Source organism: Sciurus carolinensis, chromosome 2 (assembly GCF_902686445.1).
Source record: "Sciurus carolinensis chromosome 2, mSciCar1.2, whole genome shotgun sequence".
NCBI lineage: Eukaryota > Metazoa > Chordata > Mammalia > Rodentia > Sciuridae > Sciurus > Sciurus carolinensis.
Window position 1 is genome coordinate 174,135,404 of NC_062214.1, and position 22,802 is coordinate 174,158,205.

A 22,802-nucleotide genomic window follows, 5' to 3' on the forward strand; every position below is an offset into this window, starting at 1 on the left:
TTAATTCTTGCAGATAGGAGAGAAAATTATTGAAGCTATACCTTAATGGGATATAGAGATTTCATTACTACCAAGTCAGTCTCTAGAGATGGGGCCCTTGCATCTATTTCTAAACACCCCTCTCATTGGATTCAGGTGCTCAGCAAGTTTTGAAAGTCCTACAGTAGGCTTCTCTCTATTCTGGGTGAGTGCTAGTCCCCTTTTATTTTCAGGGAGTTGGGGTTGGGCACGAAGTTCTGGAGACTGACTAGAAGGTGGTGGGATAGCTGCGAGGTGACAAGAAATGGAAAAATCCAAAGGCGAATCCCTTCTTCCTCACCTAGTGCCAAGGAAGAAATGAACAAGGGATTCACTGGCAGATATCTCAGGCTGTCTTAGATTTTTGGCACTGAATGTTGCTTCAGATTAGAATCTTACAAAATATCCTCACCAAGAAGCACAGTAAGTAAAGGATCTTAGAGGCACTGTAATTAGTGAGCAAACTGAGGTCCAGGAGGGCTCTGCCCTGACTGCATAGATAGTTAATAGCAGAGCTAGGATGAGAACTTGATCCTTCAATGTCCATGCCGGTATTCTTGCCATTACTAGGCATGCTAACTCGCAATCCTACCCAGTAAACATGTGAAATAAATGAGTGAATCTAGTAATTTACTGGGTATTTAAGAAATCTCATAATTCAGTTTTAAGGATGCTACTTCCATTTCCAAGTCCTCTTTTTTAAGGGCAAAGCCATCTAGGCCTTACTCCCAGCATACTGGGGACATTGCTTACTTTCAGGGTCATGAGCCCATCTTTGGTGACTCCCAGAGACCAGTGCCAGGGACCTGGCCAGTAGTGTTGACTTGGGGATCTTAAGTGAAATGTGAGTCAGTGAAGACTCAACTCAACTGTTGGCCTAGGAGAATGACTGGCACCCACTAGTTCGTACTGGTGAAAAATACTCCAATAACATTTGGTTCTGCTACTCAGCATTCAGGTTATTTTCCTCAAGTCACTTCTTTGTGCCTCAGTGTCCTTCATTGTTGAATAGAAATCTTATTCCTACTTGCTTTGTGGGGTTGTTGGAATTAAATGAGAAGCCAAATATTTATCCTATTGAAAGTCATTACCACCCAGGCATTTGATGACTTGATGTTTTGGTTCAGCCTCTCCATAAACTTCTTGAAGACAGAGATTACCATATATATATACATATATATGTATATATAATTTCCTGTAATTCTTTATAAATCATTTATTGCATTTGATCTCATCTGTCAACTGGAAACAATACAATTTATCTTGATTCCCTCGAAAGTTGTTATGCCCCTCACTTGAGTTAATAACTCTGAAGGTCCTCTGTACCTGCATGTGAGCTATACAAATGGGAGGGATCAGAGTTACTACTACTTTTAACAGTAATGCTTTGCACTTACCAATGTATTTAAATAGAGCTACAAATGTGGACAGTCCCTAAGGACTAACACTTTTTCACTGTCTCACAGGAGCAGTCTTAGCTGGTTTTGCTATCTGGAGGTTTCTTCTGGAAGTCAAACAAGGGAGGCTTAGGAAAAATTTGCTTTAAATTGGAGGGTGGGGGTGCTGAGGTTGTGGCTCAGAGGTGGAGCGCTCGCCTTGTACATGTGAGGCACTGGGTTCAATATTCAGCACCACATAAAAATGAACAAATAAAATAAAGGTATTGTGTCCATCTATAACTAAAAAAAAAATTATTTAAAAAAATAAAATAAATTGGAGGGTGGCACGCAGAATCCAGGAACAACGCGGCGGGCCCTTTAAATATTGGAAGTGCGGAGTCGTCGTCAGGGACGCGGCTGGGACGCTGGGTTTCCAGGAAGTGACGTCAGGCGGCCGTGGAGATGGACGATGTGCTGGACCTGGGCGAGGAGCGGCGTCGCACCTCGGCCTTCTCCGTGAGGACCGAGGCGGGGGCTTGGGACCAGATTCGGCGGGTGGGGAGGAGCGGCCCCGCCGCCCGGCTCCGCTGAGGCGCCTCGGCCCGGCCTGGCGCAGGCGGCGGAGCGGGCGGGCCGAGGCGAGCCGTGCCGGGCTGCGGCCCGGGGGAGGCGGCCTGTTCTGTCCCGCCCCCCGGGCCGCGAGGGGCTCCACGCTGCCTGCGCGGTTCGCGTTCTTTAAAATTCCAAGTAGAAAACAGATCCTGTGCCCGCTGCCTTGGGGACCGTGCGAAGTCACCGCGCCTCTCTCGTGCCCCAAGTGTGACCTCCCCCAGATCGGAGGGTGACAGGAGGGTCCCGGCCAGGGTCGCACTTAGATCCATCCTCAAATTTTCCCTTGGAACTTCTCTCCCCAGAAGTTCTTATAAAAGTCGCATCGTTTTCTGCACGCAGTGGAGGAAGCCGGGGATCTTCCCTGTAATCCCCCGGGGATTTTCACTGTTGGGAATCAAGTCTTTATAACGTTCGGGTGGTGATTAGGGGTGCTCAGGCCCTGAAGCCAGATGGAGTGTAAAGCCGTTGGTAGGTTTTTAAAAAATCAGTTAATTTCTATGAACATCCATGATAAGCACTTGCAGCCTGGCATGTGCTAAGTTATCAGAAGAGATTAGCAGCTGGTGCCTGAAGCTGTGCTTTACCCAAGGGTATAGTCAGTAAATAATAGAGTTTCAATCAAGACCTAAATACAGTGTTTTTCTTAGTCCATCACGACCCCCAGCATACCTTTAAAAATTAGTCAAGATCTTAGTACCTTAAAGATGGAACACCTTCAGGTCTTTGCTTTCTGTTGTAAAAAGATATCATTGGAAGTCCTCCTCAGTGCCACAGAGCACTTTTCTAAGGGAAGCAAATTGATCTGGAGTGAAGCAACCTGCTTGACTAAGTAGACTCTGAGGTCACTAGGTCGTTCTGATATATGAAATTTTTTAATAACTGGGGTTATGAATGTAGTTATTTTTTCATTCTTTCCACAAATGTCTAAATCCTACTGTATCACAGGTATTGTCCACGTGACTAAAACTCATGTCCTTGTGGGGGAAGATGGAACCCAGACAACATATAAAATATATAAACTCAGGTTATAAAGTGGTGTTCTACCCTATGGATTTATAAAGCATCTTCAAAAAGTTCAAAATCTTAAAAAATATTTACCAGTTATTAGAGAGACTATCTGTAAACAGTATTTTGAGACAAGATCATTGAATTTTTGTTTTACACAATCCCTGTATTTATGTAGTGTACAGTATTCAGATACCTGATACCGAGACAAATGGAAGAGGGCAACCATGTATGAAAGGATGGAATTGTCTGCCTTGAGAAGAAAGTGAGCTGCTTATTATCAGAAAAATGTTTCCATCCTCCCTGGAACCTAAACCATTGACATTATAATTTGAAACACGAACCCTGCATGAGAGTTCCGATTCAACAACTTGAAACTTAAAACTTCTTTCTTCGTTCTTAGAACATCCTCATGAATCTCAGCATGGCACAGTGAAAAGAACCCAGGATTTGAAGTCAGAAGACTTTGTTCTTAGATTTATATCTGTCACTTAATCACCTTCCTGGGCCTCAGTTTTCCTCGTTTATAAAATCTGTCCCAGCCCTTGTCCACATTATTGTGAGAATCAAGAAAAGCCACATTAAATGAGATCTACAAGTACCTATATTAATACTGTTTTTTTTTTTTGTTAGTTAACCAAAGTTATATGTATTTCAACACTCACTAGTGAGTCTCTAAGTCTTGTTTGTGTGCTAGGAAGTGTTTGAGAACAGAACCTCCACCCCAGGTGGGCCTTGGGAAACACCTGCAAATGATGCATTTGATGACTCAGAATTTTGAAGTGCTGTGATTTTCAAAATTGATGTCTCAGCATTCTTGTAGATTTCTCTTCCTGTCTGTAAGTGCAAATCCATTTAGTGTATATATCAAAGCAAATTTTTCCTATATTTCTCTGGTGCCAGTTGCCATGGAATTTAGGAAGTTTTTCTGAAATTCTGTTTAATAATTATTTTCAGCTGTGATATTAGGCCTTCCTAAAATTCTGCTTAGGAACGAGGAGGCCACCTCCTCTATGAGCTGTGACATGGGGTCTCTGCCCAGTCTACAGGCATTTCTCACTACATTTCTTTGTGTAGAAAAGTGATTTTGCTTTTGCAGTTCTTATGGTTATTAAAAGAAAACCTCCTGAGCCTTAACCAGGAATGTCTTGTTCTCTTATCAGGTAGAATTGATCTCAGCTGCTTTGCTTTAAGGTCAAATACTGGTCTCTGCTATATCAACCTAAATCCAGTCCTTGCTTATCTTCCCAGAATTGCCATCCTCACAGTGGTTCAAATGACATTTGGCCAACAGTGCCCTTCATCTCTCTTTACAGGGGGCCAAGATGGGTCGCCGAGCTCAAAAGGAGTCAGCTCAGGCCGAGAATCACTTCAGTGACAGAAATGCCTCAGTGACTCTGACCGGAGAAGTAAGTGCTAAAAAAGAGAGAAAAATGTGAAAGAAAAGAAGAAATACTGGTTACGAGTTAGTGAGTCCTTAATAGCAAGGACTCTGTATTCCATATTTCTTCTTGAGTGCCAACCCTTCCTTCATTCTGGATATGGGAATGTCCATCCTTGACATTTGTCCTGTTAGCAAATGAAGGAGGAAGAGTTTTCTTTAAGGCCAGACTAGTTTCTGTGCATTTCTTCATATTCTTGGTATAGAACTTTTTATGTTAGCTGAAGCAGAGGACTGTGAAGTTTCAAAATGCAGTAGAAATACAGGTTTTTATTTCTCCTGAATGAAAGCTAGTGAGGCATGTTGGTGACATAAGGGTAGTGACGAAACTGGACATTACTCTCAGTGGTGACCCACACTTTCTGCAGTTTTCAGGCAGGGAGAGGATAACTTACTGGACTTAGGTTCCTGGAAACTCTTCCCAGTGGCCTGGGATTATGGGAAATTATCCAGTTGCTTTGTGGAGCGTGGGTACTCCTGAGGAGTGGGACTTTTTAATGTCCGAGAGCTATTTTGGGCAGTCTCAACCCTTTGTATCTTCCTCTGTCCATTTATTTGCCTTTCACAAGTCAGCCCAGAATCCTCCATTCTGTTAGCTGTCCCCTCACTTCTGCAGGTTAGGGCTCCTTTCTCTCAGTTCCATAGTACCTCCTCTAGGGAAGACCACACTCTATGCTAATTGTCTTTTTATGTGTCTCTCTGTCCCACCAGACAGAGTTCCCAGATGGTAGGACACCTGACTTCCGTGTTGTCTGACTTGCAGTCGGAAGGTAGGTTTACAGCAAATGAGGGCCAGGCAGGTACATGAGAACGTGCTGGGTACACAGCACAAACACACTGTGGCGTCAGATCTGCAGGAATAATCTTCACTTGCATAATAAATAGGTCCACTCTTAAGCTCTCCTGTCACTTTCTCTCTCAGACTCTCACTTATTGGAGAAGTGTGGGCAGGGAGAACCCTTAAGATAACCATGGTAGCACACAAGAACTGGCAGCCGACCCCTGGCCTCTTGGCCTGGAAGACCCTCGGGAGCAGGTTGAGATGCAGGTACTGGGATCTGCAGGCCACTTGTCTCTTCTAAAGGAGTAACCACTGCGTAGCTGAAGCTGGTTGATGTTGTGGGGAATACAAGGTCAGTCTTGCCAGATCTTCCAGGAGATGCTGTCAGTCTGAAGTGTTACATGATAGTAATAAGTGTTAGAAATTAGCAGCTAATTATGAAACTATAAAGTCACCCTATGGACTCTAGGTTGGGCCTACTATATTGGCTCTAGATTGAGGATTGTCAGTTTGTGACTTTGGCCATGGTACCCCTATTACAGTATTATGTGGTGTTCTCATTGTTTACCTGTCTCCCTCATAAGTTGTGAGCTTCTGGAAGGCAGGGGTTGTATCCTGTCACTACACCCCTTTGTCATAGTTCCTGGCAGTTGACACTGCCGTCCGTGAGGTGGGCGAAGTTCCTGGTGTGTGGTGTGTTACACCTTAGAAGCTGAGCAGGAGTGTTACAGGGTGGGGGTGGGCAGATAGTGAAGCGTGGTGGGCACAGTAATGGGGGACGGTGGCACAGAGTAGGAAGCTGGTGAAAGCAGACTTGTCAGATCCCAGCCTGGATCTCGGGGGGCTTGAACTGTAGGAGTGTATGCTTTCAGAGAGAAAAAGAGGAAGCAGAGGGCAGGGTTGCAGGAAGCCTTTTCTTGGCCTGGGGCCTCTTTACACTGTTGCACAGGAGTCTAGGAGGACCCATTCTGACAGCAGATCCTTCATTTATTTCTCCAACAAGTATTTATTGAGCTTATTGTATGCCAGGTATCAGTTTAGGACTTTGGTATACTTCAGGGAACAGAAGTCCTAAGATTCTTTGCTGTAACAGAACTTACATTCTCATGATCACTGACAACCAGAAAGACTAATTAAAAGTCTACTTTATTGTGAAGGAGGTTATAAGCACTATTGCGGTTAGGTGAGAGAGCCTGTAACAGGCCAGGATGTCCAGGAATGTCTTGATGAGCCCTTGAAGGTGACCCTTGTCCCAGGTCAGCTCCAAGGCTGAGGTCATGGCCACTGTTCACCTACAATCTCCTTCCCTGGTTTCCCAGTTGAGAATTAGTGCAAATCCATAGTCAGAATGGGCTGAGCCCTTCAGTGTTCCTACCTTTCAGGAAAACCTACTTATTTCCCCAGAGACATTTACCTTTTTATTTTTTTGACTCTGGGAGCGAATGATGGAAAATAATTCTGTTCCTTATCCAACTGGTGCTCCTGAAAGCAAATTGCCAGCCAGGATTCCAGGAGCCCTTCTCTTCCTGGGTTAATCAAGGTTTAAGGCAGCACAGGGAGCCTCCCAGGGGGCCAGATGCACTGGACTTTGTGGGATTTTTGGACTGTTTCTTTCTAAAATTAGATCCCAGGACTTGTGTGTGTGCCATTTACATTCCAATTCTGAGTATACTACTTGATGTATTTATTTTTGTCCTCTCGCTGACTTAATTCTCTGTGAAGATGTCCATGAAAATGTAAATGTGGTACCTGGGAGCTGTCAGACATACTGGAGTTACTGTAGAATTAAGTGGGAATTAGTTTCAAACAAATACTTATTTTAAAGTGAGGTGGTGGCATTGGGAACTCTAGCGAAGGAAGCAGAGAGAACACAGGACTTGGCATCAGGAGACCAGGGCTGAGTTTTGGCGCTGCTAATTGCCTGGATCTTAAACAAATCCACTAATCTCTTGAATCCTCCATTTCATTATCTGTCATGTGGTGATAATAATACCACTGGGTTGATGTAGGGATTAAGGGAGATATGTGTTTAACAGCACTTTAATAAACTGAAAAGCACTGTGTAAGCATTCATTCACTTATTCAATACATTAGTGAATGAGTATTTGGACAGCTTTGCTGTTCTTATTAAAGGGCAGCAAAGAAAGAGAATGTGAGCTAGGTCTTTTCAAGAACTGGTTTGGAAGTCTTGAGGCTGCCACTCATTTATCCCTAGGTTGTTTAGCAGTGACCCAGGTATTCCTTTATTTTTATTTATTTTTATGTGGTGCTGAGGATCGAACCCAGGGCCTCTCATGTGCTAGACAAGCGCTCTACCACTGAGCTATAGCCCCAGCCCCCCAGGTATTCCTTATGAACAGTATGCAAGACAGACCTGGCCTGAAATCCTGCTGTGCTACATGCTAGTCCTCCAACTCTGAGCAGTCTCTCTAAGCCTCAGTGTCTTCATTGGTACAATAGGGATAATAACATTATGTATTTCATAGAGTGGCTAAAAAGAAAAATGAGATAGTATGTGGAAAGCCCCTAACAATCTGACACATAAGTGCTCAGTGTGATGCTCACCATTATTATTTCTCTAGAACTTGCATGTTCTTTTAATGCTGTCCTAACTCTCTACTGACGTTGAAAGCTGGCCTTCAGGCTGAAGTTAGCTTGCAGTCATTTTTTTTTTTTTTTATTTGTACAGAGTTAAACATTTTAAAAATTTGGCTAACATTTTTAAATCAGGAAATTTCACACAAAAATCCAGATTTGGGGCTTCTCTTGAAAATCTGGAGTTCTGCCCCAGTGGGAATGGTGGGCTTGGTGGCAGCTGGTTGAAGGTCTCGGTGGTGTTATTTACACACACTAGCCGTGTTCAGTTCACCACTTCTTTCTCTAATACCCCTGGTGAGATTTTCTCCTTTGATCTGCCCAGCTCCTATTTCCACTTGAATTTAAAACTCCTGCTCTTTTAGAATGGATTGATTTCAAGTGTCTTCTTTGTCTGTTAGTACTGAATTTGGCTATATGCAACAGAAACTTAATTCCAGTACTTGATTCAAAAAGGAGTTGTTGTTTTCTTTCTCACACAGCAAGGAGTCCAGAGGAGGGCAGAGCAGAGTGTAGTCAGTCACTGGAGGAGGATGTCCTGTGCCACCTTAGCCTTCAGCTTCCTGCTTTGCCATCTGGAGCTGGTGACTTTTGTTCTCATGGTTACAAGGTGGCGATGATTGTCCAGGGATCAGATCTGCATTCTAGGCAAGAAGAGAGGGAATAGTTGAAGAGTTTAAGGTGCATGCTAATTAAACATGCCCCTTCTCACCAGGAAAACAGCAGCCAGAAACCTCAGTAGGTAGACATCTGGTTGCATGTCACTCATCAGAACTGAGTTTTACAACTTCCCTAACTTTCAAGGGAGTTTGTAATTAGGTTAGAGTTGTGTTTTTAACTACTACTCTTAAGCTTCAGCGGAGGTTTTTGTTTGCTTGTTTTTTGCATTACTAGGGATTAAATCTGGGCCTCACACATTCTAGATAAGCACTGTACTGCTGGCTACATCCTCAACCTGGACAGGGGAGTTTTTAACTGGACTTATTGCTATACCCTATCATTAGGGTTTCTTGATAAGGGAAGAATGGCCATTGAATAGAAAATACAAAACTGACTTGACAATTTTTTTTTAAAAAGTAGAATTTAATGTACAACTAATTAGAACAAATAAAATTTAAAAATTTTTAAAAATAGAATTTATATGTAGGGTCTTTTCTTTTTCCATAGATAGGAAAGGAAGGACTTGTTTTTACAGATAAGAAAGGAAGGACTTGTTTTTAGTGGCTTAAAAAAATCACATTCCTCTTCAGTTTTTAAATTTAAAGTTATGTGGAGTTTAGTGGAAGAATTGTATGTCCTGGGTTCCGGGATACCTGACGCAGTTGTCCAGGTTACTCTCCTCCATCTTTTCCTCCCTTCAACCGTCTCCCTAACTGCTAGTGCTTTCTGTCTATAGGATACTTGTGGTTCCATCCAGGTAATTAAACTGTTCTTCTGCTTTGAGAGAGGATGAAAGATCTCTTGATTAGTCGGTCATTCTATAAACTTCAAAGAACCAGGTAGATGAGCCCCGTGGTTTATTCTAATAGCTCAGAGTTGGAGATGCAGGTAAAGTTCTTAGCACAGTGTGTAGCAAATGGACCCCCACCCCTCCCCAAAAAGTGGTAAGCCATAAGATAGCTTATGACTGTACCTTTGTGTATGTGGTGGTGATGGGTGTGGTGAGGGGAACCTGTCACAAGTCCGACTTGGATCATCAGAAGCATAATCAGTTAGCAGTTCAAGTTGTGAATAATCCAAGATATTGAGGATTTTTCTGGAAGATAGTTAAAGCTTGTCTACATGTCTACAGTATCAAACTTTCTCCAGGGAAAGCAGCTTTTGAGAGTTAAACTGGGTTTCTCTACCTGTGCTAGAGATTCCGTTGATTCTGATGGTTCTGCTCTTATGTAACTCTTCAGGAAAAGACCTGGACACTCTACCATAACATTACGTCACACTTTATGTGGACAGAAGTGATCTTGGGCAAAGCCTGTCCAGGGCACGCTTACCATTTGAATGCGCATTCCTCACTAGGCTCCAGATCCCTTTTTGGTTTCTCTTTTATTTTGTAGATTGTCCTTTTGTTGATAATAGTAACCATTGTCTACTTTGGAGCCGTGCTTCTATCTGTGAGTCACATGCAACATCCTAGCAAAGCCTCATGGGAGCCCCTGTAGTAGGTGCTATTGTCCTTTTACCTGTGAGGACCCTGGGACTTCGAGGGGTTGGGTAATTTGTCACTCAGCCAGTCTCTGACTGTCCAGGTAAGTGCACAGGCTGTCAGTGGAGAGGATTTTGGAGAGAGCAGAGAGACTTTGGGGTTACTTGCTTGGAACCTGCTGCATTGGGGGTTAGTTCACACTTGATCACCCTTATTCGTCCAGTGGTGGAGAGCAGTGTTTGAGTCACACTGTCCCCCCTACCCCCATTCCCTCCAAGGACGCAGAACTGAAAGTTAGCCAGATTCTCTCGAAGGAATCTGAGAAATGCTGCTGGACTCATGTTCCCAAATTAGGCCAGCTTCCTCATCCCCCAGCAGCGTCGCTCAGCCGGAGCTCCCTGGGTGCTGTGCGTTACGTCCCTCTCCCTTTGCCTGTTCCCTGACTGGTCTGCCAGCTGGGCAGTTATTTTCAGCCCAATAGGGTTATCTGCTGACCCTTTTTGGTGACATTTTTCTTCTTTCTCACAAAAATAACTGTCTTGATTGGCCACATTTTTCAGCCTTTTTCGTAGCTTCTCTCCAATCAGTCTGATTGAATGATGCTTCTGATAACGTTACTGAAGAGGGATGTGGGGAATGTGATATGGAGCTGTTCATAAGGAATGTGTTTTCCACACTTCATATTTATTTCAAGCTTTGCGTACTTCAGTTCTGAACTCTCCCTTGGGGTGGGCAGATGTACATCTCTGACCCAGCCCTGCGGCCGTCCACTGTGTGGGAGGGAATGTCATGTCAAGGATAGAGCCTGTAATTCTAAGTCAGCATCTTAGGGTTCTCTTTCAGCCACTGACTCTGGCTCTGGCTTGGGCTGGGTGCCCCAGGACAGTGCACTTTCTTGCTGGCTTCCTCCTTGTGCCAGGGTGAAAGTTGATGCTTAGGAGCACTTTAAGCGTCTCTTCCTGTATGAGGGTTGTATGTATGAAGAGCTGAGCCCAGTGCTCCAGGGAGTCACTGTTGCCAGTGTGTCACTGTTGTTGTTATTACCTATGTAATTTGATAAGTAGAAAGGCTTATCTTTCTGTCTTTATTCCAAGCTCTGCCAATTGCTAGGTGTATCTCCTGGGAAGTTTCTCAACCACTCTAAGCCTGGTGCCTATATCTGCTGAGTGGAGATAATAGTAGTACTTATCCCATAGGGTTGTTGGAGGATTAAATGAGAGAATGTATAAGCTCACAGAACAGTGCCCAACACATGCTAGCTATTATCGTCATTATGCATGTCACACATGAGAATCAAAACATGTTATCAGTTTATCTTAAATTTGCAGTTCTGTTCAAGATACAGAGATATTTGTATTTCATAGAATTAACTGGCCTTTAGGGCCAAGAAGCATTTAGATGAAGAATCCTTTTGGTGAGAATTCTTTGGGCCACTTGAGCCCTGTCTCTTCTATTAGCATCAGCCAGTTACATTCAAAACCCTTGGTCTGTGTAGAGGTTGGCAGTCTTTCCAAAACATAACCCTTAATTGTTGACTTGTAACCTCCTGTTGTTCTGAGGACAGATAAGTAGAAAATGAGGAGGGCGGGAGAGACCTTGGTGACCTTAGTGACTTTGGATAGAAGGTGGCATTCATTCATTTATTCACTTTGAAACTAGACTTAAAATTTTCTGTGTGCTTGGAAAGGTAGCAATTGAGTGATAAACCAGACATGTTCTCTGCCTTCTAGAACCTTGATCTCGGGGCCTGCAGAGAAGTGAGTGCCAGGTGGAGGGAACACATAGATAAAGGAGGACTCACAGTGAGGGTCATCCACAAGGCTGTTCAGGATAAAACCACACTGGAGCTGCAACTTGACAGATGAGTAGATTAAACAGAAGAGTTGGGGAAAGAATGTTCTGAGTAGAGGGGCAAGCATGTGCCACACTCTGGAGGCAAGGAGAGCATGGCAATCTGAATCCGTCATTGGAACAACTGACCATCCAGGTGACCATCCAGGAGTCGGAGGTGTCAGTGACTTTGTGTTTGAAACCAGCCCCTTGGCCAGTACCCTCCTCTCTCTGTGTGTGTTCGCTAGTCAAGAAAACCTCTGAGAAATTCTCAAGAATTTCAGATGCTATTGTAATACTAGAATTTAGTGTGACTCCTGTTTGGAGTGAGTAGACTACTGGCTTATGTTGAGAAATCTTTGAGTTTTTTTTTTTTTTTTTTTTGGTTTGAAATGTTTCATGGTAATCATACTTTAGTTGTGATGAAAATTGATTTCTATTTAGGCAAGGATCCCAGAGCAAAGACGTCTCAGAATCTATGACTGTAAATAGCATTCTATTAAGGGGATCAGTTGGAACTAGAAAAATGGTTTGAGTGTTGTAATCCCACCTGGATCACAGCAGTGGCCTCATCACTGGTGTCTCCTCTCAATTCCTTCCCTCCTGAGGTGCAGCTAATGTAACCTTATAACCATTTCACATTCAAAATCCCTTGATGGAGCTGGGCATGTAGCTCAGTGGTATAGCACTTACCTAGCATGCATGAGGACCTGGGTCCCCAGCACCACACACACAAAAAAAAGTTCTTTAATGGGTGCTTATTGTATGTATGATCCAAAAATTTCAAACCCTAAACTTGATCCTGTGTGATATGGACTTTCCCTATATCTCTAGCCTCATTTCATGGCTGTTACCATATTGTTGTCAAGCTGAGCTCTTTTCCTGGTTCATATATTTTGGTACTTATCCTAGTTCCCTAGAATAGTATAATTCCATAGAACAGAAGAGTTCACCAGATACCCACATCTTTGCTGGACTGATTCCTTATTCTTTGGGTTCAGCTTTACTTTCAAAACATCACCCTCAGTAGAATGAATTGGACATCACTTTCCTATGTTCATACATGAATACACTACCAGTGAAACCACATCATGTACAACCGCAAGAATGGGATCCTAACTAGAATAAGTTATATTCCATGCATGCATAATATGACAAAATATACTCTACTGTCTTGTGTATCCAAAAAGAACAAATAAAAAATTAAAAGAAAGAAAGAAAACAAAACCATTACCCTCTCTTGAAGAGACCAAGGAACACTTTTATATTGTTGGTGGGATTGCAAATTAGTACAACCACTATGGAAATCAGTATGGAGGTTCCTTAAAAGACTAGGTGAGAAACCACCACATGACCCAGCTACACCGCTCCTCAGGAACTATCCTAAAAAAATTAGGGCCATCATACTATAGTGATACCTGTATACCCATTTTTGTAGCCGCACAATTCACAATAACCAAATTATGGAAGTAGTCTAGGTATCTGTCAATAGATGAGTGGAAATTAAAATGTGGTGTATATACCATGGAATTTTATTCAACCATAAAGAATGAAATTACGTCATTTATTTTAAGGGCATTAAGCAAAATAAACCAAACTCAGAAAGTTGATCAATGGTCATATGTTTTCTGTCATGTGGAAGCTAGAGAGAAAAAAGTAAAATAAAGGTATTTGTGGGCCAGGATCCTGAATATGGAAGGGAGACTAGTAGAGGAGAGGAAAGAGACCAAGGGGAGGGAGAAGGTAGGGGACAGGAGAAATACTGGGAAATGATATTGACTGAATTATATTGTTGTATTGTGTGCATGTGTGAATGTATAACAATTCCACTATTATATATAATTATAATTCACCAATAAAAAATATGGGGAAAAATTTAAAAAAATATTGCCCTGTCATTTAAATTAGGTCACCTAATTATGCTCTTGTAGTGTTTGGTTGTGTTTTCTCCATCACCCTAACTAGTGTGTGATTACATTTGTGTAATTATTTAGGCCCATCTCCATCACTGATCGCAAGCTCCAGAAGTGACTGTTCTGCTTCCCCTGGGCCTGGTGCTTGGTAGGTCTTTAGAAGGTACTGGCAAAAATGAACGAGGAACAGGTGCAGAAGGCATGATACGTTGCATCCAGGGGCATGGCCAGGAGGCTTTAGTGTGTGGGACTCAGGTGTGCTGGGCTCCAGGTCAGACCTAGAGATTTGGAAGTCATTAGCATTGAGGTGTGTGCAGACCCAGTGCTCTACAGGAGTTTGTAAGGGAGTAAGAAAAGAGCACTTTGGACAGAAACCGAGGACTGGACAGAGCTGAAGTGTACTGACATTCAAGAACACACAGCCAGAGAATGGCTCATAGAAAGAAACTGAGGTGGAGTGGCGGACAGGAGGAGAAAGCCAGGCATCTGTGGTGTGCAGAAGCCAAGGGAAGTAAGTGCCCAGGTGGATGAAGGGGTCAGCCATGTTTGATGCCTCCTAGAGGGACCAGGGAGGCAGTTTATTGTATTTAGCAATTGGGAGGCAGGAGTTCCTGCAGTTTCCAGGGAACAGAGAGGGGACCATGTGTACCTGGCGCAGAGCCACACCGAGTGAGTGGGTTCTCAGTAATTGCTTCTTGGAAGAGTCTAGCAATTAGGTTATGATATCTGTACATTCTCTACCAGATGTAAAGTACTTCTCTTCCTTCCAGCATCTTTCTCTGGGTTTTCCTCTTTTATTGAGCCTTCCTTTGGGTTTCCTTGTCCCTCCCTTATTTCTTTTTTTCTTGCATGTCTGTCTGTATTTTCTTTTAACCAGTGATAATGGAGAACTAAAACCCCTATCCTTCATTTTGCTCATTCATTCACATATATTTTTATCAACATAAGAATTTTATTGGGACTGTGATTGTTGCTCAGAGGTGGAGCGCTTGCCTAGCATGCTTGAGGTACTGGGTTCCATCCTCAGCATCACATAAAAATAAATAAAGATATTATGTCCATCTACAACTAAAAAAGTTTAAAAAAAGAATTTTATTCATTTGTTTATTTATCCTATATTTAATATATACTTTCCAATACAAAGATGTCCAAGATAGCTTCATATTCTAGCTAAGATATCACACATTTAGATGATGATGATGTTGATGTTGTTGATTTGATACTGGGGATTTACCCAGGGGAGCTGTACCACCAAGCTACATCAGCAGTCCTTTTTTAAAATTTTATATTTTGAGACAGGGTCTCATAAGCTGCTGAGATCTTGCTAAGATGCTGAGAATGGCCTCAAACTTGTCATCCTCCTGAGTCCCTAGGATTATGGGTGTGTGCCACTGCATCTGGATCTGCACATTAGGTTAAAAATTGGAACAGAGAATGAGAACATAGCGGGAGCAGCTGACCCTGCCTTGGAGTTGGAGAAGAGATGACTCATGGGATGGGTAGAAATGAATGGGTAGGAATTTGCCAGTGAGAGGGAAGGGCAAAGGACATCTGTGACAGTGGGCAAGGCCTGTTCTAAGGTAGCCCCAGTGGTGGGGAGGAAGAGCCTTCATCTGCATGTCGATGTCCCTCAGCAGGCTGGGTGCTGATACCTGCAGAGCACTTGACTGACTGGATCCAGGGTTTGGAGGATTCTAGGGGAGAGTGAAGACAATGGGGTTAGGCACAGTGGGGTGGACCTTGGAGTAGGCTAGGGTGCCAGGAAAGAAGTGACACCAAGAGCAGGTCCTGGTGTATTCGGGGTATGGTGAACAATGTCATGTATTTGCATATAGATCTATGTTCAAGGTAGAAAAGTTGGGATTTATTTTGTACATTGTAGGAAGCCTACAAATATTTTAAAGCAGAGGTTGATAATTATCGAGTCTTTTTTTCCTAGGAAGATAAATCTGGCAAATATCTTGGAGAATAGTCTAGAACGGGAGAGCTTGTTGGCAGAGAGATCGTTGGAGGCAGTTGGAGCAGTCATGAGGGATGATGTGGCATGGACCAAGGCAGTGTTCCCAAACTTGGCATTCCCAGGCCATCCTTTTGCAGTTTTTGGTATCCACATACCACTTACATTATTACTAACTTAAAAAAAAAAAAAAAAAAAAAAAAACAACCAAAAAAAAAAACTCTCCTTTTATTCTTAAAGACATTTATTTTTAAAACGAAACTTTGTCAGTGAACTCACAGATTGTGATAGGTATTTCAGAAATGAAACAATTCCAGGTTATAATTGGGTTTGAAAAAACAGCACAGTCATTGGTTTAAAGGTCCAAGGACCCATGAAGCTCAATATCAGATAAATTGTTCACATGATCAGTGACTCATCTTAGGATGATGAGACTGTGCAGAGGGAGCCAGATACCCATGTTTTTGACTGGTATGTGCTCAGACAGTTGTTAGGGACAGGAATGAAGAAGAGGATTGGTTTAGCTGAATGGTATGGATTTCAAAAGGAATGTTCTGTAATAGTTTGGAAGAGTAATGTCTAGAGGGACTTGAGGGAGTGAGGCAGGAGTATGGTCTTTGGACTCTGGGGGTTTATGGGGATGAGGAATGAGTAGGCTTCTTGAAAGACCTACAAGGACAATGACGTCCAAGGGAAGGCAAGGAGCTGGAGACAGGTGCTGTGAATGCCATCTGCTTCGGAACCATAGATTGCAAACAGAAAGCCTCATTGAAATCATTAGCTAGGCTGGATTTCTCCTTCTGTTCATGTCAATAATTACTGAGAAGGAGCAGAATGATAGTAAAATATTCTTTTAATAATGATGCTTTGCAGGAGAGAGGTACTAACTAAGGTTGAATGTCACCAATTATAGACTAAAACATTTCTGGTCACATAATTTTACCCAGTATAATAGAGTATTATGCCACTGTGTTTAAATGATTGCTTTTTCATCCCATTTTAATTTCTCCATTGGCTTTTTGGGATAGCTTCTTGTGTAATTTTTATAGTGGTTACTCTAGGGATTAGCATAGGAATCCTTAACTTACTACCCATTACTCATGTGTACCATTTCACACATAACGTGAGAATCTTGCACAGCAGTCCACTTGTCCCATCCCATCTTTTGTGCTTTGGATGTCATATATTTAAAAAATACCTATGTTATAAACACCTCTCTGACAATTTGTCCTTTCACTTTAAATATAGAACTTTTACCATTGATATTGTTGATCCATTTCTATCAGGTATCATTTCTCTTTAGTTTGAAGAACTAACCTTAGATTTTCTTAAAGTATAGGTTTGCCAAGAACAACTATTTGGTTTACCTGAAAATGTTCTCATTTCTCCCTCATCCTGAAGAATATTTTCTTTGGACATAGAATTCTAGATTGAGACTCGTTTTTGTTTCAGAACCTTAAAGATTGCCATTCCTTTGTTCTCTGACCTTCACTGTATCTGATGATTATTTACCTATATATAAGTCTTTTCTTATCCCTCTGACTGCTTTAAAGATTTACCGTTTCTGGTTTTCAGCAGTTTCACTATGACATACCTAGTCATAGTTTTCTTTGTATTTATTCTTTTGGGATTTGCTAAGGTTCTGTTACTTTTTACCAGATTTGGGAAAAGGTCATTATTTCTTCAAATAGCTTTTTGCCCCATTTTCTCTCCTTGTTCCTGGGATGCCAATTTTATAAAAGTTAGACTGTTTTGATATTGTCCCGTAGGTTTGTCCTGTTTTTTTCCTGTAGCATTGCTAATTTTGTCCCCTCTTTTATCTTTTTTTTTCTTTCAGATTAAATATTTTCTGTTGATCTGTCTTGATTATTTCTTCTGCTGTCTTTAACCAACTGTTAAGCCCATTCAGTTTGTCATTTCAGATACTATATGTTTAAATTCTAAATATCCATTTATTTTTCCTTTCATCTTTTATATTGAACTTCTCACTTAGATTCCCCATCTGTTCCTTCAGCATACTATGTTTTCCTTCAAGTTCAGATTTCCCATCTGTTTATTCATTGTGACTATCTTTTCCTTCAAGTCCTTGAATATATTTAAAATAGCTTCTTTAAAGCCCTATCTCTTAATTCCAACATCTGGGTCAATTGACATCAGTTTTTATTTTGATTGTGGATCACACTATTCTTTGCTTCAGAAGTTTAGTAATTTTTCTGTTTGTGCACAAAGCGTTGTGGATGGTACCATGTAGAAAGAAAATCAGATTATGTTACCTTCCTCCAAAAAGTATTGACCTTTCTTTTAGCAGGTAGTTAAATTATTTGTGGATCCCTTGAATTTTTGGAGGCTTGGTTTTAGGTTTCATTAAGTCAGGTCCACTTTTGTTTTACATTTGGTCCTAGAGCAAATTCTGCAGTCTTGGGACATGATCTTTTCTACTAAGGTATGCTCCTGCTGGGATTTTAGTGGAATATTCAGAATGCATACCAAGTGCCTTTACTTGGTGAGACTCGGACTCCAACCTGTCTCCCCTGCAGTGAGCAGCAGTTGAAATCTCAATCTCCACTCCAGTTTTGTTGGTTTTTCAGCAGTTGCTTTCCCTGGGTTTCTTGGAGTCTTCTCCATGCATATGCAGTATAAGTGTTGACTAAGGGTTTTAGGGGATTTTTTAAAGTGCAGATTTGGGGCTTCTATACCTCTCAGGATTTCCTCCTTTTTCTGTCCTCTCTGGTAGCCTGAAGCTTTTGTTCTCAATCCTCTAAAACTGAGGATTTCTTCTTCTTCTTCCCTTTTTTTTTTTTTTTTTTTTTTTTTTTTTTTTTTTTTTTCCAGTGTTGGGAATCAAACTCAGGGCCTCAAACATACTTTACCACTGAGCTACAACCCCAGCTCTTCTGCTTGATTTCTGGCTCTCCAGACTAGAGCATGCTCTCAGGGGACAATTCATTTAAACATCAATTTTTTATCTGTGCAATACTTTTCTTTCAAGGATCAAATTCCCTTGGGTTTCTACCTGCTTTTATTTGTCCTTCAGTGCCTTCAAAATAGTGATTTTATATCTCTTACCCAGAGTTTATAATTCCAATCCGTGTGAAATTAGTTTGTCATTTCAGATATTGTATGTTTAAATAAGTCCCCATTACCTGCCAGTTGCTTTTGGATTGTTTCAAAATACACTAAATACCCTGTGGTTTTTTCAAGTTGTAATATTGGTGAGAAAAGAATGAGTCACATGTTACAGACAAATGGTATCAACATTCTCTTGGGATTAATGACAGAGACATTTGGGTACATCAGTTACTGAGACAGAAAGTATTCTGACATCAGTGGTGCCCTTGGACGTAATGATCAGAAACACAAAAGAGACCCAGAGACCAGGAAAAAGTCCCCTGAATATAATCATCCATCCAGGCAGATGCTGTGCTGAGCACTGTGAAAAGTTAATCTAAAAAGTCCTCTAGTGTTGGACAGGTTGGTGGTGTAGTTTTAATGGCAGGAGCTCTTCCTGGACAGCCTCCTGCTGAGTAGCAAATTTGTGGTTTAAGTGACTAAATGTGGCCCATGTCTTTTGTGACTGACCATTGTCACCTGGCAGTAGTAAAGGAGAGCTGGCCTTCAGCCTCTCTTACTTAAGAAATTAGGTCTTTGGTTTGGACTGATAAGCTGAAAAAAGATACTCTACTCTGTTTTAACATTGGCAAATGAGAAAGTTTTACCAAAATAAGTAAACAAGGGCAATGTAGTAAGTTTTTCTTGAGCTAAATGTATTTGATTTAGAGGGCCTTTTCTTATCCTGATTATGTCCTTTGTAATTTGGGGAGATTGAGAAGGTCCATTCTTTAGTGAAGCGATGGTGAAAGGACATGGTGGTTTTTTTGTTTTGTTTTGTGGTAGCAGGGATTGAACCCAGGGGCACTTAATCCCTGAGCCACATCCCCAACCTTTTTAGGTTTTTTTTTTTGAGAAAGGCTCTTGCTAAGTTGGTCAGTGCCTCACTAAGCTGCTGAGGCTGGCTGCGAACTCACGATCCTATTGCCTCAGCCTCCTGAGCCACTGGGATTATAGGCGTGTGCCAATGTGGCTGGCTTGAAATGTGGTTTTGGAATTTTTGTGTGTGTGTGTGTGGTGCTGGGGATTGAACACAAGGCCTTATACATACAAGGCAAACACTTTACCAACTGAGCTATATCCCCAGCCCTAAAATGGTGGTTTTAAAAGAGGTTCTTAAAATTAAAAATTGTTAACCCTAAACAGCTAACTACATCCTACTGCCCACCCCTGCAAATAAAAATTTATGTTTTGAAATATTGACACTTCATGAAGCGTAGAAGTTTGGAACCAGTTCTAGAAGTGTAAAAAATCTTTTTTAAAGATCATTGGGGCCACTTTTGAAATGGTACGTAGTAGGGCTAGTGAAATGTATATAATTCGCCAGCCATGCTCTGTGTTTATCGGGTTTTCTCTTTGGGCCCTGACGCAAGATTAAAAACAGCAGTGTGAGACCACAGCGTCCGTGGTCTCACCACAGTGTGGCACAGAGTGGAAGGAGCTGGGCCTTCCTCTCAAGGTCTCACATGATGGGGGGCCACCCATGGATTAACAGTTCTTTGAGCTAGCCCCAATCCTTCATCATCACCCTGGAGGCGTCTCGTAAGAGATCAGTTTCTTAAAGCATCAGGGTTACAGCATTCTTCTGCTGCTCTCAACTCGCTCCAAGTTATTCCACTCTGGATTTGGTTGAAGTAACAAGTCTAGACTGTGCTTATACAAAGTCACGAAGTCACAGGTGCCAGGAGGGCTTGCTGCTTAGGGTGTTGGGAATTCACACCCTGACATCGTGCACATTTCTGGCTACACACATGCTGGATTAATTTTAACAAATAGAAAGGAGGTAAGAGAATGACAAAAATGTATAGGTTTTGATTTATGATGAAAGTTGAAAAGAATGTTTATGTTGGCTGAATGGCAAAAAGTGTGGGGGACAGGGCGCCTCTTTGGAAGTGTCTGGAAGGTATGTAGACCTGAGAAGAGGAAGAAAGGAGAGCTGATTTAGGAGGGCCCAGGGGATGAAATTGAGATCAAGAGGACGCCATCCAAGATGGGAAAATTCAGGATGAATTTTAAGGATGATTTTCAGGACTGAAATCTGTTCTCTTTAATTTGGCCTCTCTAGAAACCGCCGGCAGCCCTATACCCTGAGTGACGTAGAGCAGGAATTTCCATGTCTGCGCTGAGACACAGGGCGCAGGTCATTTTACTCTGCTGTGTGTGACTGTCGGGAAGGGAGACTTCACCAGAGCATTTGCCAGACACTGTGGCCGTCCCACGCATCACACGTCTGTCTCAGTGAGCACAGGGGCTGTGGTTTCCTCTTCTTGACTTGGGGAACTTTAAAGGGCTTCTCTCTCTTTAGGGAAGGTAGGATAGAAAAAAATTAGATCCTTGGGCTGAAACATGGACAAGATGGCACCAGATAAAAGACTCCACCATGTTCGACTACCAGAACTTTCCTTCCGTCTCAACCTTAGGCATTAAGGGTTTCTCCTCCAAAGTCTGCGTGTTATTACTATTATTATTTCTGACAAATAATAATAGCACTATCATCTCTGTTTATTAAATGTCTCCTCTGTGCCAGGAAGTGTCACCAGGGTTTACAGTAGAACTCCAAGGGACTTATGATCATTCTCACTTTACAAATGAGGAAAAAGAGCCTTAATGGACATGTGACTAGCCCAAAAACCACGCAGCTAGAAAGGAGCAGTTTAGAATTTGAACCCAGGACTGTTCCTCCTTCCTGTCCCCAACTGCTGCACCTTCTAGAACTACAGCTTTCCCCTACTTGCTTCCCACTTGTCCACTTACTTCCCCCCCTCGAGTTAGTCCCTCATTCTTGAAAGCTACTGCCTGTGACAGGCAGTAAGGACCCAACAGCTTTTCAATGCAAAGATTTATACTGCATCCAGCCCACGCAGCGTGGCACAGTGCTCCAGCTGTTCCAGCTTATTTTTGGCATCACTTTCTAATCCTGACTCTGCCCTTAACCCTTCCCTCAGTGTCAGCCTCACCCACAGGGTAAGGGTTAGCCAGCCCGAGCTGCTTTCTCATTCTCCTGTCTTACTGAATATATTTATGCATCAGTAGATACACCTTACTTTGTCCCAAGAAAATAAATGAAGGACATGGCCCTTTGGGTTTGGACTTCTCAAGTCTTCTCTCTAGATCTAGATGGTACTGCTCTAGGTTCTCTTATTCTCCAGTACTTTGTTCCAACCCAGATTGACTCCTCTGTGGCTGTGGAGTTCTTCCAAGCCTGTTCTAGCTGGCACATATCTAGCTGCTGGGAAGTCATGACATATCAGCTGGTCTTGTCAAGATCTACCATCAGACTGGCCTTGCTCTACTGTTTACAAATGGAGTGATTTTAGGTGAGTTAACCTCTAAGTTGCAGTTTCCTCATCTGTAAACTTGGTATGTAGTTGTGTCCTCTTCTTTGAGTCATGGGATTCAGCAAAGAAGTCTTTCCAGAGCTTTGGTGTACAGCAAACCCTCAATATGTGTTGGCCATCATATCATTATTAACTCTGAATTAGTTAACATGCTCTGTCTCATTGCCTAGATTGGCTTGCTGGCCTTTGATCAAGTCTCCATTTTCTCATTTCTCTCTTTAGCCTTGTCTTTTCTCCGTTTTTGTTCCTGTCTCCTTTATACCCATTCAGATAAATGAAAAGTGTTCCACGTCTTCATGTGTCTTTTTTTGACTTAAGTACCCTCTCCTGTTTTCACAATACTACAGTCGCACAGGATTGTAGAATTATAGAATTGTATAACTGGGAGGAATCACTTCTACCATGAAAAACCCAGTACCAGTCAGTTGAAAGCTGGGACTAGATGCCACATTACTTGGTGTTCTTTCTACCACATTTTTTTCCTTACCAAAGCTTCACAGATGCCTACGTAGACAATTAAAATACCATCTGCAGCTAATTGCGGGGATGGGCACAAGCCACTTCCATCTCGGCACATTTCCCGTCTCTCCTGGCATAGCAGGGATCTCAAGACCTGATGTTTTACATAGAGAGTTATTCTCTGGTCCTTAGGCAGTTAGGAATTCCTGACCATTCAGCGGAA

At 42.2% G+C, this 22,802-nt stretch overlaps 1 protein-coding gene across 2 annotated transcripts in view; it reads left to right on the forward strand.

Annotated features, from left to right (window-relative positions):
• The first annotated feature begins 1,784 nt into the window (after positions 1–1,784).
• Ift43 (intraflagellar transport 43) overlaps positions 1,785–22,802 on the forward strand; it is a 79,496-nt gene continuing 58,478 nt past the window's right edge. Inside the window, exons 1-2 of one of the 2 annotated variants that reach the window (XM_047541324.1) lie at positions 1,785–1,913; positions 4,331–4,423. In XM_047541324.1, the coding sequence (XP_047397280.1) occupies positions 1,860–1,913; positions 4,331–4,423 (147 nt within the window). In that variant the 5' untranslated portion in view covers positions 1,785–1,859. Of the gene's footprint in view, positions 1,914–2,421; positions 2,478–4,330; positions 4,424–22,802 lie in introns of those variants that run through there. The other variant, XM_047541325.1, reaches the window with a different exon arrangement.